The 16,984-nt window shown below is 42.5% G+C and overlaps 1 protein-coding gene across 1 annotated transcript; it reads right to left on the bottom strand.

Annotated features, from left to right (window-relative positions):
- Positions 1-1,686: 1,686 nt before the first annotated feature.
- On the bottom strand, positions 1,687-16,668 carry LOC139702666 (sulfotransferase 2A1-like). The gene is made up of 6 exons (XM_071604256.1): positions 16,533-16,668; positions 15,274-15,482; positions 8,894-9,020; positions 5,552-5,646; positions 3,691-3,868; positions 1,687-1,799 (listed from the first exon to the last, which is right to left on the bottom strand). Exons 1-6 carry the CDS (start codon positions 16,666-16,668, stop codon positions 1,687-1,689), a joined length of 858 nt encoding a protein of 285 aa, XP_071460357.1.
- Between the last annotated feature and the right edge of the window lie 316 nt (positions 16,669-16,984).

The following is a 16,984-nucleotide window of genomic DNA, read 5'->3' as shown; positions in this document are numbered from 1 at the left end:
CCAGGCCTTCCTCAGAGATTTGGTGTGAGGAATTTGGGAATCTATGTGGAGAGAGCATTCAGGCCCAAACAGGGCAGCTGAGGAGCTGTGAAGAAGAATGACTGTTGCTGCCCCTGAGCCTAGTGCCCATGACCTGCTCTGGGATCCTAATAAGTAATGTCTGATGTTCACGCCTGCCAGAGAGTAGGCGAGAATGATTTCCAACGTCTTTTCTGTGGGTAACCTTCATGACTGTGTGTTTTCACCAGTTAGTTCTTCCCATTAGAACTTCTGGATCTGAAGACTTGAGAGCCAAGTTTAGGCCTTGCTGGAAATGATGCCTGAGATGTCCAGTTGCCCAGCTCTGCCGCACTGATAACAATGTGAAAAGCCTTGTTGGTGGGCGGTGGGATAACCCTTACCAATGCCTTTGTGTTCACAGGTGGGGGGTGGGATTTACAAATTGCTCTGAAAAAAACATAATAAAATACAATTATTGTGCTTAGATTACGTTTGGTTTGATAGAAAATTCAGGGACTCTGTCATGGTGACCTTGAACATTGATGTGGTTTGTCATTATCTTATGTAGATTTCAAGACCTTTGAGTATAGACTGAGGAGTAAGGTGCAGGAGACTAATACTACATAGCTCTGCTGCATGACCTCCAAATTTAGTGAATTGTACATTGAACTAAAAGCAGTCCAGAGGTAGAGTTTATTTGGACTTTACCTTCATTACAAGATTATGGAGAAAAATTTCCTAACACCTACCAGGGGCCAATGAGTGAACAGTCCAGTTCAGTTCTAAATGTATCCTAGAAAACTCGTACCTTTGGTTGTGTCATGCTTGCCAAATAGTGCTTTAAATATGGGGAAATTGGTGAGGGGAAAACCCAGGGTCACTTATAGGAGAACAGGAAACTGTGTCCCAAGTCTCAGTCAATTCCTAACCACTCATTACACCTCAGCTCAGATAAAACCATGTGGTAAATGCTGAGTAGAAATGAGAACTCAGACTATATCATTTCTCTCACCATTGATGTATGTTTGAAAAGTCCCAAACAGAGAAATTGTTACTTATGATGTAAACACCACCAGGAAGGAGAATAAACTAGTCTGAAAATCAAACTCCTCCAGATCCTCATCACAACACAATCTGGAGATGCACGTAAAGAAAAGGAACCCTAGGTGCTGCTACATTGTATTTCTTGTTTTAAGAATGAGAGACAATTGTGGGTGATATTCATCTTACATTGGTAGGCTTCTGTTTAAAATTATACATGATTTTTTTAAATGCCAGGATGTGACAAAGTGAATAGGGAAATTCCAGTCATTTTTACAAGCAAGTGATGAGAGAAGCCAAATACAGGCTCAGAATGAAGAAACAGGTTTTAAATTCTGCCAGAGCTTTGTAGGTTCACATAGGAGATGGGCTCATGCAGAGAAACCCACCCATGTGTGGAAGTCTATTTCCCTTCCTGATCCCCCTTCCCCACATGCCCCTCCCCCTCCATTCTCCTACTCTAACCAACTAGAATTCCTTTTGCTTCTCAATTATCTTATATTTCATTGGTTCTTTATGTTATCCTATCCTCCCACCCCCTTTTCCCGAAAAGTGGTTTTTACGTGAAGAACCCCTCAGTCCTGAGCATGTCCCAGGACAGGAAAACCACACAGTGTCCATGGAAGATCATGGACCTGTTAGAGGTTACTCCCATGGGAACAGCTCTTTGGGGAAACCCGCCATCTTCTCCTGGTAAACTTTATCAAAGGCTTCAGCTTGGGCCACTGTGAGGTGATTCTTCCAGTCCCCAGAGATGCCTGGAAAAGATGAAGTAGACACAGATCAGATCTAGGGAGAGGTCTTAAGATGGAGACCTCCTCCCTGCTCTGTCAAGACAGCAGAGTGACCCCTGGGTCATTGGTGAGGCCTTCTCCTGCCTGCACACCATGTGCATTTCCCCTTCTACCTGTCTGGAAAGTGTGTCCTGACTGCCCTTCTCTCCCAAACCATCCTGCACAGAATCCACAAGCAGCGATCCTGGCTATAAATCAGAACATCTGGACTGGAACTAAGTCTGACCACTTGTTTTTTGAGCACTTTGGCCCAAGCTGACAAAATTTCAGACCTGGGTGATGAGAGCAGGTCACACCTAGTCTCTCTGCTTTGGCCAATCCCTGTGATCATACCTTCTGCACATGGAACCCATGTTGACCCCTTGCCAGATCCAGTGGCTCCAGTTCCTGGGGGCTCAGAGTCTCCCAGGACGTCCACTCTCCTTCAGCCAAGTTCCCTGGTGCTTTGAGGCTCCAGGTGTAGGGTCCTTGTTGGTTGGGACTCCATCCCTGGGACTGCCCATTTGCTCTCTCGGCTCCATGACACAGTCTTCTGTTTCAGCTTCAGACTTGCCAGGCTGCCCCCTCCTCAGGGTGTTTACATTTCCTGCTCCTGACCCCAGAGTGCTGTCCTAGCAGACACCTTCACCTCTGTCCACTGGCCTCACTCAAATGTTTACTCCAATGCAGTGACTCAGTGGGCTCTCAGCTCAGAACCCTACATCTCCATCCTCGTTCATAGCAATGATCAAACCTGATACATTCTGTGTACTTAGTTTTTGAATGTGCATAAGGTATGCACTTCTAACATATTAGGGTATGAAATAATTTTCACAAATTGCCTAAGAATTACTGCTTAAAGGAATTATACCGTATATGCTCAATAAATATTTTTGGATAGGATTGATAAAAAAATGAGGAATAGACTAGCTTTACAGACAAGGGTTTTAAAAACTCCCTGGAGGGGATACCCAGTGACAGTGGTGGTGGTGACATGGGTGCTAAATATATGGACATGATTCTTATCCTTTACTTATGTGATTACAGCATTATGCATCATATACATTAATTTTCACATAGCAGACTGATCTAATAAATTAATAAAAGCATAACAATAGCTAAACCAATGTAAGATGTGCATGTAAACAATACACTCAGATGAATATAAAGTAGCAGCCTATGTCATATGTCATGGCTGTCCTAATACCACACACGACTCCCATTTTCATAGTTATCTTCATTAGTAGAACAATCTTTACTGATTTCTTCTGCTGGGCCTGGGCTCCTTCCCAAGTCCCATCCCCATCTCTGTTTTATGGCTCTGGGTTCCAGGCTCACTGGGTGACAGGAATCCTGACCTCCTGAATATCCCTTGAAGTACTTAGTATATTGATTCCATGGGTCACCCTTTCAGATCCATGTGAACTGGAGGAATATGGCAAAACAGGTCCTGCCACTACTTGGAGTAGACATTTTCAATAGGCCTGAACCCAAGGGTGGGGACATGATTCGTCTTTCCTCACAGGAAGGAGGCCTTACAATGTCTCATAGCAAATGCCCTCCTCTCCACTCTCTCCAGTCGTGTCTTTCTTTGTGTATCTCTCTCTTTAGGGCAGTGCTCTGTGGTAGGTCACCAGTGGAGTGGCCCAGACACCACCATCTCCAGACCCACCTCCTCCCCAAGAAGGGGTCAACCTTCTCCAGGTACCTGCAGCCCATCCCAGTCCCATGAACACAGTTTTCCTGAAGGGCACGAGAGGCTTTCTGGGCCATGAAGGATTCAAGTTGAAATGTCCCAACACCTGCATTCTCAGTGCCGGGGGTAAACACAGGAATGCCCACGTAGTCTAACCCATTCTGAAACCAGGGCATTTACCTTTTCTTGTAATTAAGAAAGGCTTAGTAAATAAAGCTTCAGGCAATGTTTCAAAGTTGGACATCTTGTTTTGTTTCATGACTTGGAAGGAGCTGTTCTTGAGGACGGAGTCCAGTTCTTCTGGACTCAACTTCTTTCCCAGGAACTGACAGATCCTCTCTATGGCGCTTCTTGGGTCCTACGTGTGAACATGAAGAGGGAAGCTGTGAACGGCAGGACAGCAGGACTCGGAGGATGGGAAGGGGTGTTAGGAGGGCTGTGGGAGGAAGAGGAGGGGAATGACATCAGATGGGGGAAGCCAGCTGGGGACGCCAGGGGAGGGAGGCAGAGACAGGGCCAGCAGAGGGCGTGAGGTGTGTGGTGATGTGGAGATCACAGGGGCTTCCCAGGAGGCTGAGTCAGGACACCCCAAAGGCAGGGGCTGGGGTTTCTAAGGAGACGCCTGAGATTTCAAGATAAGGCAGCGAGACAAAGTCCCCAAAGGCTAATCCTCACACCAAGTGATCCTGCGTCCCTTGACTGACACTTAATAACACACAGGGATTTACAATGTCTCCTTAACTTGACCCCGTGATTATGGATGGGTTTTCCTGGGAGATCACAGCAAGGGAACAGGTCATTATGAGAAGAAGGTATTTCCTTGGAGACCTAGAGCTCCTGTCAGCACCATAGTCCTTTATTATAGTCATGTTTTCAGGAGCCCCAGTCACTGAGTGACAAGAAGACCCAACTGTGCCAATAATGGAAGAACATGCTGTTGGTTGGAGAGGAGAATCCCAGGCAGTGTGCAGCTTGCTGCTGAGGTGGCTGACATGGCACCAAGGCTCCTCCCTGAGGACCGGCCTCATGCTGAGGACACAGCAGAACAGGAAGCAGCTGCAGGAAGGTGACCAGGGTCCCTTCTCCAGGGGAAACAGATGCCTGAGCCTGTGGCACCTTCTCTGTCCCCAAGACACACCCACAGGACAAGGGTTTTCTAAGGTCTGCTCACTCCTTTACTTTTTGTTCATTTTTGACCACTTCTGAAAAAGCTTCTAAATATTTTAAAGCTTCCCATTCTGTGTGGACCTGTGAGCCTCCCACAGAGCCCCGTGCATCTCTGTGCCGTTCATGGGCAGTTTTTTCTGCACCAGCAGAAAAATAACGTTAGGCTAAGTACCTCCTCAAAGTGTGACGATCCAGTCAGTGTAAGTGGACATCTGCAAACTCAGATGAGAGTATTTATTTAGTTGGGAACATTCAACATCCTCTCCATTTGCTATTTTGAAATACATACTTAGTTACTCTTCTCTACGGTTGCCACCCTGTGCCTCAGGTCACTGGAAGTCATTGCTGTTCCCAGCTGTACCCTGCACCCACCCACCAGGGCTGAGCTCATCCACAGGCCCTGCCTGTTACTCCAGCCCCTGACCCCTCACAATAGTCACCCAAAGTGGCACCTCACATTCATGTCACTTTGTCAGTCAAGGGGGAATCCAGAAAGGTGGACCTAACTCTGGGATTAGTGCTTTCTGCCCCACCCCTTCGGATGGCTAGGTTTCTGGGAACAGACAAGGTCCTGCAGGCAGAGAACTGAGCAGGCCCAGGGGGTGGCATAAGCCGTGGCACTCTTCTGGGTTTGTGAGAAGGCCCTTTAGATGATGCCAGACTCAATAGTTTGGAAGATATGAAGAAAGATCTTGGAACTTAGGGAGGGTCTCACAGAAGCTGGAAAATGGAGGCCAAAGTTCATCTCCTCTCAGTGACCTTCACAGCCTATGCTTTGACAGGAAACATGAAGGGGACACCCTGAAGACCAGGGACATCGGGGAGAGAGAGGATGTTGGGATGCTATAGGTGCCGACTATGAGAGGGCGCTCACCTTCTGCAGCTCTTCATAACTCAGCAGCAGGACGTTCTCCCTGTCTCTCATGGACATCCAGCCCCGAATGTGCTCGAACCATGATCCATAGGGCACTGTGGGGCAGGCACAGGGGTGCAGGTTACACACTGTCAAAACAGGTCTGAGCCATCTGTGTCACTCTACACATATTGACAGCTTGATTCACGTATAATTGATAAATGCTGCTGAAAATAAGTAATGCAATAGAGAAGGGGACCTTTTCTGAATTCATTCTATGGAACTAGTAGCATACTGATACCCAACTGGGAAACACAGATTAAGTAAGTAAACAACAGACCAATATTCCTGCTGAACATAGATACAGAACAGCTTATTAAAATTTCAGCAAATCCTATTCAGCATTAAGATTATACTCAGGACATGTTGTGTTCACACTTTAGGATTGTACATCAAGAGATGTTGATTTCCATCCAGGGATGTAAGGTTGGGTCAACACAGGGAAATCCATAAATGTATTTCACCACATCAATAGAATTGGCCTTGACAGAGGAACTTGGCTGAGCATCATGAGGGCTGTGTGTGACAAACCCCAAGCCAACATCATGCTAAATGGGGAAAATCTGGAAGCATCTCTCCTAATATCAGGAACAAGACAAGGATGTCCACTTTCACCACTGCCATTCAACAGAGCTCTAGAGACTCGAGCCAGAGGTGTTGGCAGAGAAGGGAATCAAAACCTCACCAGTGGGAAAGAAAGAAGCCGCGTTATCACTGTTCGCAGGTGATAGGAGGCTCTGCTGTGAACACCCAAGAACCTTTCCCAAAAAACTCCTAGAACTGATCAATCGAGGAAAATAGCAAGACAAAAAAATCAACATTAATAAACAAGCACTTTTCTTCATCACGAGAATAAATCTGCTGAGGAAGAATTCAAGAATGCAATTCCATTCACAAAGGTTTCAACAAATACCCAGGTAGTGGAATGTGATGGTGCATGCCTATATCCCAGATACTCAGGAGGCTGAGGCAGGAGGATCGAGAGTTCAAAGGCAGCCTCAGCAACTTAGGGAAGCCCTCTCTCTAGATAAAGTATGAAAAGGGGCTGGGGATGTGGCTCAGTCATAGAGCACTTGACTAGCACCTGCAGAGCCCTGGGTCTAATCCCCAGTGCCATAGAATAATAATAATAATAATGCTGAAGTTATCATGTTTTAAAGTCTAACCAGTCTCAAGTCATACTGAAGAGGTATAGTAACAAAAAAGTTTGCTAATATCAAAACATTCACTGAGATCAGTAGATTAGAATAGAAGACTCAGAGACAGACCCACACAGATGGAGTCAAATGATCCTCAAGAAAGACACGAAAAGCAAATTTTGGAGAAAACAAACCCTATTTAATAAATGGTGCTTGGAAAACTGAACATCTACAGGTAGAAGAATGAAGCTAAATCCTGCAGAAAAATCAACTCCAAGTGGATCAAAAAACAGGAATTAGACCATAAACACCGAAACTACTAGTGGAAATCATAGTGCCTATCCTCCGACCTGTAGGTGCAAGCGTTACTTCTGTAAGACTCCTAGTGTTCAGGAAAGGCCAGGAGTTGATAAATGGAGACGCTCAAGTTGAAAAGCTTGTGCACATTGAGGAGATGACACAGAGAGAGAGGGCTCACAGAAGGGAGCAAAACCTTTTCCAGCCAATTTTTCTTACAGAAGATTAACATGCAGAACATAAAAAGAACTCAAAAATAAGTTTGTTATTATTATTTCTTTCTTCTAATTAGTTATACATACAGTAGAATGCATTTTGATTCATTGTACACAAACGGAACACAACTTTTCATTTCTCTGGTTGTGCAGGAAGTAGAGTCCCACCACGTCTGCACTCACACATGGACTTAGGGTAATGATGTCCATCTCATTCCACTGTCTTTCCTGCCCTCATGTCTCCTCCCCTGCTTTTCCCAATCAAAGTTCCTCTATTCTTTCGTTGACCACCGCCCTTGTCCCTTTTGGTTCAGGATCCACTTATCACAGAGAACATTTGGCCTTTGTTTTTTTAGGATTGGCTTACTTTACATACCATGATATTCTAAACCTCCATCCATTTACCTGCAGATGCTATGATTTTATTCTCTATTAATGCGGAGTAATAGTCCATTGTGTATAAGTGCCACAGCTTCTTTATCCATTCATTTGTTGAAGGGCATCTATGTTGCTTCCAAGTTTATCTATTGTGAATTGAGCTGGTATAAATACTGATGTGGCTGTGTCACTATAGTCTGCTGATTTTAAGTCCTCTGGGTAAAAACCAAGGAATGGAATAAATGGGTCAAATATGGTTCCATTCCAAGTTTTCTAAGGAATCTCTATACTGCTTTCCAGAGTAGTTGCACCAATTTGCAGTGCCACCAGCAATGTATGAGTTTGCCTTTTCCCCTTACCACCTCCTACCACACTTCTTCTTGCTTGTATTTTTGAAAATTGACATTATGACTGGAGTGAGATGAAATCTTAGAGTAGTTTTGATTTGCATTTCTCAACTTGCTGAACATTTTTTTCATGTATTTGTTGATTGATTGTATATCTTATGAGAAGTGCCTGTTTGGTTCCTTAGCCCATTTATTGATTGGGATAAGACCAAAAAACTTAACACCAAAAACCAAATAACCAAATCAACAGATGGGAAATCACAATCATTTCTCAAAAGAAGAAATACAATGGCCTACAATTGTATGAAGAAAATTTCAACTTCTTTAACAACAAGAGAAAAGTAAATAGAACCTACATGGAGATCGTGTCTCTCTCCAGTTACAATGGCAATCATAAAGAACACAAATAGGAATAAACACTAGGAGGGACTGAGTGAAAAGGAGCACATACACACTATCGGGATTGGAGATTAGTACAACACCATGGATATCAGTCTGAAGTTTCCTCAAAAGACTAGGAATGGAGCCAGCATGTGCCCTAATCATAGAACTCCTTGGGATCCATCAAAACAAAGATAGCACACTATAGCAACACATGCCCCCCAGGTGGATAGCAGTTCAACTCCCAGCAGCTGAGCTATGGGACCAGCCTTGGTGTCCACTGATGAATGGATACAGAGAATGTGGTTCATACACAATGGATTTTACTCATCATAAAGAAGGACTAAATTATGTCACTTTGAGGAAAATGGATGGAACTGGAGACCAGCATGCTGACTGAAACAAGCCAGACTCACAGAGTCAAGGGTTGTCTGCTTTCTCTCATATGTGGAAAATACGCAGAAGAAGAATAAAATAGATATACCAAAAAACAAGAGAAAGACCAGCAGAATAGAGGACACAGACCTGTATGTGAAGAACACTCACCGTTTCCTTGGATGAACCATTGAAAATACTGTTCCAGTGACTCTGGTTGCTTACATAGTTTCATCATAGACAGATGATAATAACCTGACACAAGAACATCTTTGGGATTTCTCGTGATATATATCACCTTAAATTAGAGAAAATGCGAAAATGAAAAATCAGTCTCAGTCAGTCATTTCCCCACCTTGATCTTGATCTTTCCCTGGGCAGTTCTTCCTTAATCTTTATTAAACAAGATGGATTCCTTTAATAAAATATTATAGCGTTCATTCACCAAATACACATCTTAACGTTCCTATTACATGGTCATGTGCCAGGAGTAGAGGGGGAAGACCTTGTCTCTTCTTTCTGGGATGCTTGTCTACTCTTCCTGGGAAGCTGCTGGTAAGTGGTGAGGGGTGTGTGTGCTTTCCCACAATGACCACTAACAGCACACTGGATTAATAAATTATGGAATATTCAGATTCATAGCACATACAGCATTCTCACACTCAAGACCATTGATGAGTCTCACATGTATGACATTCAGACAGTATGCAAGCATTTATAGAAAATTCAGGAATAAGCAAAAGTAATCTGTGGCTGAAAGTCTAGGGAGTTTGCCCTCAGGTGGTGGGCACTCATGGTAGACGGAGACTTTCTGGATTATAGAAATGTTGTACATCTGGTCTGCATGATAGTTGACCTACTGTGGGCATTTGTTCATATGAAGAGGCTCTTGTTTACGATTAGCAAACACACACACACACACACACACACACACACACACACACATACACCACGTGGTACTTAATCATTAGAAACTAACTTTGTATTTGCGCCAACTTTCTTGGAGTTGTTATTGGAGGACTTATGTCGCTACAGGCCTCAGTTTCCTCAGGCAGAGGCTAAAGGAATCCAACAGGAGACATGCAAATGGGTCTATTGGAGCAGCCTCACTGTTAGGCACTTTGTGACATTTCCAAGACACTTGGTTATCATTCTATGATCTTGGCATCATTTAAACTTAAAACATGAAAAAAATAAGAAGTCAACCTTAAGAAAGGATCTTCCTAAATATAGTCTTTGGCATGTAAGATCTTGGATAACCACTGTCTGTGCTGATCATCCATCAGCCATGGGGAGGCTGGAGAGGCTGCTGATCTCAGAGCACAGTGACGTGGTAATGACGCAAGCCCTGACTCCTAGCAGTCCCCTGGATGTGAGCATTCATCAGTGTATGCAGGCTCTGCTCCCCACATATGGGCAACACTGACTTGGGTGCCTCCTCGAACCTGGCAGGAGGCTGTTATTGAGTGAGATTGGCGGACATGTGTAAGAGCTGTATGCAGGAACACTCTAGTGTAGATGCAGTTATAATTCTGGTTACACATGGAATGTGGTTTTCTAAGATTCTGACTTGAGCCAGTCGTATTACCCCTGAATTCACGTGAGGCTAATCTGCAGAATGGTCCAACATCCTTGCACTCAAGAGTGGTCTGGCACATTATAATGAAGATGCCCAACATACAGAATAAGGAGAGAATTTTAAAAGCTACAAGAGAAAGGAAGCAAATCACATTTAGGGGTAAGCCAATCAGGATAACAGCTGATCTTTCAACACAGACTCTGAAAGCTAGAAGATCCTGGAATAACATATTTCAAACACTGAAAGAAAATGGATTCCAACCAAGAATTGTGTTTCCAGCGAAATTAAGCTTCAGGATGGAAGATGAAATTAAAACCTTCCACGATAAACAAAAGTTAAAAGAATTTGCAGCTAGAAAACCATCTCTTCAAAACATCCTTGGCAAAACATTACAGGAAGAGGAAATGGAAAATAACAATGAAAACCAACAGTGGGAGGTAGGACACTAAGGGGGGAAAATAATCAAAGTGGAAAACAAACCATGTTTAGTAACATAAATAAACAAATATGGCTGGAAGAACAACCCATATCTCAATAATAACCCCAAATGTTAATGGCTTAAACTCACCAATCAAGAGACACAGGCTAGTAGAATGGATCACAAAACAAGACCCAACAATATGCTGCCTACAGGAGACGCATTTGATAGGAAAAGACATACATAGGCTGAAGGTGAAAGGTTGGGAAAAATCATATCACTCATATGGACTTCGGAAACAAGCAGGAGTATCCATACTCATATCAAATAAAATAGATTTCAAGCCAAAGTTAATCAAAAGGGATAAAGAGGGACACTACATACTGCTCAAGGGAACCATACACCAACAAGACATAACAATCATAAATATATATGCCCCAAACAATGGTGCAGCTATGTTCATCAAACAAACTCTTCTCAAGTTCAAGAGTCTAATAGACCACCATACAATAATCATGGGAGACTTCAACACACCTCTATCACCACTGGACAGATCTTCCAAACAAAAGTTGAATAAGGAAACTATAGAACTCAATAACACAATTAATAACCTAGACTTAATTGACATATATAGAATATACCACCCAACATCAAGCAGTTACACTTTTTTCTCAGCAGCACATGGATCCTTCTCAAAAATAGATCATATATTATGTCACAGGGAAACTCTTAGACAATATAAAGGAGTAGAGATAATACCATGCATCCTATCTGATCATAATGGAATGGAACTGAAAATCAACGATAAAAGAAGGAAGGAAAAAGAATACATCACTTGGAGAATGAACAATAGGTTACTGAATGATCAATGGGTCATAGAAGACATCAAGGAGGAAATTAAAAATTTCTTAGAGATTAATGAAAACACAGACACAACATATCGGAATCTATGGGACACATTGAAAGCAGTTCTAAGAGGAAAATTCATTGCTTGGAGTTCATTCCTTAAAAAAAAGAAAAAACCAACAAATAAATGATCTCATACTTCATCTCAAAATCCTAGAAAAAGAAGAGCAAAACAACAGCAAAAGAAGTAGAAGGCAAGAAATAATTAAAATCAGAGCTGAAATTAATGAAATCGAAACAAAAGAAACAATTGAAAAAATTGACAAAACTAAAAGTTGGTTCTTTGAAAAAATAAACAAAATCGACAGACCCTTAGCCATGCAAGCGAAGAGAAGAAGAGAGAGAACTCAAATCACTAACATACGGGATGAAAGAGGCAATATCACAACAGACACTTCAGAAATACAGAAGATAATCAAAAATTATTTTGAATCCTTATACTCCAATAAATTAGAAGATAGTGAAGGCATAGATAAATTTCTTAAGTCATATGATCTGCCCAGATTAAGTCAGGAGGATATAGACAACCTAAACAGACCAATATCAATTGAGGAAATAGAAGAAACCATCAAAAGACTACCAACTAAGAAAAGCCCAGGACCGGATGGGTATACAGCAGAGTTTTACAAAACCTTTAAAGAGGAACTAATACCAATACTTTTCAAGCTACTTCGGGAAATAGAAAAAGAGGGAGAACTTCCAAATTCATTCTACGAGGCCAACATCACCCTGATACCTAAACCAGACAAAGACACTTCAAAGAAAGAAAACTACAGACCAATAACTCTAATGAACCTAGATGCAAAAATCCTCAATAAAATTCTGGCCACTCGGATACAAAAACATATCAAAAAAATTGTGCACCATGATCAAGCAGGATTCATCCCTGGGATGCAAGGCTGGTTCAATATACGGAAATCAATAAATGTTATTCACCACATCAATAGACTTAAAAATAAGAACCATATGATCATCTCGATAGATGCGGAAAAAGCATTCGACAAAGTACAGCATCCCTTTATGTTCAAAACTCTAGAAAAACTAGGGATAACAGGAACATACCTCAATATTGTAAAAGCAATCTATGCTAAGCCTCAGGCTAGCATCATTCTGAATGGAGAAAAATCGAAGGCATTCCCTCTAAAATCTGGAACAAGACAGGGATGCCCTCTCTCACCACTTCTGTTCAACATAGTTCTCGAAACACTGGCCAGAGCAATTAGACAGACGAAAGAAATTAAAGGCATCAAAATAGGAAAAGAAGAACTTAAATTATCACTATTTGCAGATGACATGATTCTATACCTAGCAGACCCAAAAGGGTCTACAAAGAAACTATTAGAGCTAATAAATGAATTCAGCAAAGTGGCAGGATATAAAATCAACACGCATAAATCAAAGGCATTCCTGTATATCAGCGACAAATCCTCTGAAATGGAAATGAGGACAACCACTCCATTCACAATATCTTCAAAAAAAATAAAATACTTGGGAATCAACCTAACAAAAGAGGTGAAAGACTTATACAATGAAAACTACAGAACCCTAAAGAGAGAAATAGAAGAAGATCTTAGAAGATGGAAAAATATACCCTGTTCATGGATAGGCAGAACTAACATCATCAAAATGGCGATATTACCAAAAGTTCTCTATAGGTTTAATGCAATGCCAATCAAAATCCCAACGGCATTTCTTGTAGAAATAGAGAAAGCAATCATGAAATTCATATGGAAAAATAAAAGACCCAGAATAGCAAAAACAATGCTAAGCAGGAAGTGTGAATCAGGCGGTATAGCGATACCAGACTTCAAACTATACTACAGAGCAATAGTAACAAAAACAGCATGGTACTGGTACCAAAACAGGCGGGTGGACCAATGGTACAGAATAGAGGACACAGAAACCAATCCACAAAACTACAACTACCTTATATTTGATAAAGGGGCTAAAAGCATGCAATGGAGGAAGGATAGCATCTTCAACAAATGGTGCTGGGAAAACTGGAAATCCATATGCAACAAAATGAAACTGAATCCCTTTCTCTCGCCATGAACAAAAGTGAATTCAAGATGGATCAAGGAGCTTGATATCAAATCAGAGACACGCTGTCTGATAGAAGAAAAAGTTGGCTACGATCTACAGTCGGTGGGGTCGGGCTCCAAATTCCTCAATAGGACACCCATAGCACAAAAGTTAATAACTAGAATCAACAAATGGGACTTACTCAAACTAAAAAGTTTTTTCTCAGCAAAAGATACAATAAGAGAGGTAAATAGGGAGCCTACATCCTGGGAACAAATCTTTACTCCTCACACTTCAGATAGAGCCCTGATATCCAGAGTATACAAAGAACTCAAAAAATTAGACAATAAGAGAACAAACAACCCAATCAACAAATGGGCCAAGGACCTGAACAGACACTTCTCAGAGGAGGACATACAATCAATCAACAAGTACATGAAAAAATGCTCACCATCTCTAGCTGTCAGAGAAATGCAAATCAAAACCACCCTAAGATACCATCTCACTCCAGTTAGATTGGCAGCCATTATGAAGTCAAACAACAACAAGTGCTGGTGAGGATGTGGGGAAAAGGGTACACTTGTACATTGCTGGTGGGACTGCAAATTGGTGCAGCCAATTTGGAAAGCAGTATGGAGATTTCTTGGAAAGCTGGGAATGGAGCCACCATTTGACCCAGCTATTCCCCTTCTCGGTCTATTCCCTAAAGACCTAAAAAGAGCATGCTACAGGGACACTGCTACATCGATGTTCATAGCAGCACAATTCACAATAGCTAGACTGTGGAACCAACCTAGATGCCCTTCAATGGATGAATGGATAAAAAAAGTGTGGCATTTATACACAATGGAGTATTACTCTGCATTAAAAAATGACAAAATCATAGAATTTGCAGGGAAATGGATGGCATTAGAGCAGATTATGCTAAGTGAAGCTAGCCAATCCCTAAAAAACAAATGCCAAATGTCTTCTTTGATATAAGGAGAGTAACTAAGAACAGAGTAGGGTCGAAGAGCATGAGAAGAAGATTAACATTAAACAGGGATGAGAGGTGGGAGGGAAAGGGAGAGAGAAGGGAAAATGCATGGAAATGGAAGGAGACCCTCAGAGTTATACAAAAGTACATACAAGAGGAAGTGAGGGGAAGGGGAAAAATAATACAAGGGGGACAAACGAATGTCAGTAGAGGGGGCAGAGAGAGAAGAGGGGAGGGGAGGGGAGGGGAGGGGGGATAGTAGAGGATAGGAAAGGCAGCAGAATACAACAGACACTAGTATGGCAATATGTAAATCAATGGATGTGTAACTGATGTGATTCTGCAATCTGTATATGGGGTAAAAATGGGAGCTCATAACCCACTTGAATCAAATTGTGAAATATGATATATCAAGAACTATGTAATGTTTTGAACAGCCAACAATAAAAAATTAAAAAAAAAAACAAACAACAAAAAAAAAAGAAACATAAAAAAAAAAGAGTGGTCTGGTTGTGGCCACATGAACCTAAATAATATCTGGGAATGGCTGTCTCACCCAATCCACCCAGTGAGCACACACCCCAGCAAGATCTGCAGGGTGACCTAGGCACATGGAAGGGGAAAGCATGGGCTGAACATTAGGCACTGACCTTGGCCTTGGAAGTGAATAGAGACTTAGGGAAGAGATGGAAGGGGAGGTGAGAGGACATGAGCCGTGGACCTTCTCTCTCATTTAACAGTTTGTAACCCACATCTGTCTCTATCCAGGGTGAGCGTTCCCAGGTGGGCACAGATCGAATCCACTTGGTATCACCATGGGAGTGAATCAGGCAGAGAATTTCAACCAACCAGTTAGTTCCTAGATAAAAAAGGAAAAGTGATGGTCACTCACTTCAACCTGGCTTGTGAACAAAACTTATGATAAAATACATGACATGCACTTTACCATCTGCCCATTTTAAGCATGCCATGGGGTGGTGCTGAGCAGTGTTCAGCATGTTCCTGCTGTTGCTCAGCCGATGTCCAGAAGCTTTTTGTCTGAAAAACTGAAACTCTCTGCTCCTTAACAACATTTCCCTACTAATTCCATCTTTCAGGCCCTGGAACCCACCATGGGGCTCTCTGTTTCTGTGAACTTGACTACACTTTGCCCCAGGGATTCCTATACTATTTGTCCTTTTGTGCCCATCAGACTGCACTTAGCATGAGTCCCAGTATTGACCTATATTGTAGAAGGAGTCAGCCTGTGTCCTGGTTAAGGCTGAATCTTACTCCATTGTATCAACTCGCCACATTTTGTTTACCCTTTAAATTACCAGTGGATATTTGGATGCTTGCAACCCTTGGCTCTTGGCTGAGATCCTTCTAATATGTCCCAACTTCCCTTGACTTTCCAACCTCGTGTCCCTTCAAAGGTCATTGGCCCCAATCCTCGCCCAGTTTGCTGTGATCCTGCTCCATGCCCTTCTCCTGTAGGTGCATGACACATGTCCTTTCAGTCCCTTGAATTTTCCAGGCTCTTTCTGATTTCAAGTCCACGCTGACCCTCCTGCTCTACAGTACCCCTCCACCACATGACCTCCATTCCAACTTTTCCTTCCTGTTGAGCTGGTATTTCACCAGTAGGTCTTCACAGGTCACCCTATTCCACACCCTTCTCCGTGCCACCACACAAATGCCCAAATCTGCTTAGGATTCACTCCTATATCTCACTCTAATACCTCAGACGACCCCTGCTGAGCACTTATGTCACTCTGTCCTAGTCTGGATGCAAGTGGCCTGGGGCACTGCCTCTTCTTCCCTAAAGCAGGGCTCACTGGCATGGAGAGGTCAGGCCATCCATCTGCTGTGTAAGCGAGAAACGCAGCCATCGCCTTTCCCATTGATGGTCCCTGTCCTGTTTCCTTACCTGATTTGGGGTAGGTCACCAACACTGTGTCTTCATCCTTTATCACAAACTGAGCACATGCTTCTTTCAAAACTTCATAGCTAAAACCAACCACAGCGAAAGGTAACCCTTCAAACCACAAGTAGCCATCTGTCATGGTGATGAGCTCTCTGTGCGAGGTGCAGGGGTTCAAGCTGTATCCACCATTGGATGTTGGGGGAGGTACTGGGAGAATGGACTTTGAAGTAAAGTCAAAAGAATCATTAACTTTTCTTGTTGTCAAATTAACTGGGTGATTAAACAAAATTGTGACTGGTGATCAAAGTTTCTTTTTATTGAGCAATTTAGGAATCATTCAGGGAACAACAGGATCAGGATGGGAGCATGAGTTCATAGACAGGACCCCATGGCAAGTGCTGCAAAATAACCCCACTGAGGAATGTGTGGGGCCTGAAGAAAGCCATTTTTTTGTT

This window comes from Marmota flaviventris, chromosome 18, assembly GCF_047511675.1.
Source record: "Marmota flaviventris isolate mMarFla1 chromosome 18, mMarFla1.hap1, whole genome shotgun sequence".
NCBI lineage: Eukaryota > Metazoa > Chordata > Mammalia > Rodentia > Sciuridae > Marmota > Marmota flaviventris.
The sequence above is the reverse complement of the archived record's forward strand: the minus strand, read 5'-3'. Positions and strand labels throughout refer to the sequence as shown.

What these genes read in the sequence shown, in the direction of transcription:
- LOC139702666 (XM_071604256.1), bottom strand. Translation starts at nt 16,668, where the DNA reads ATGACAGATGGCTACTTGTGGTTTGAAGGGTTACCTTTCGCTGTGGTT. An exon ending in GGTGACCTACCCCAAATCAG is followed by an intron (nt 15,483 to 16,532) that starts GTAAGGAAACAG and finishes TTTTTTATCTAG; the next exon opens with GAACTAACTGGTTGGTTGAA. An exon ending in GTTATGAAGAGCTGCAGAAG is followed by an intron (nt 3,869 to 5,551) that starts GTGAGCGCCCTC and finishes GTTCACACGTAG; the next exon opens with GACCCAAGAAGCGCCATAGA.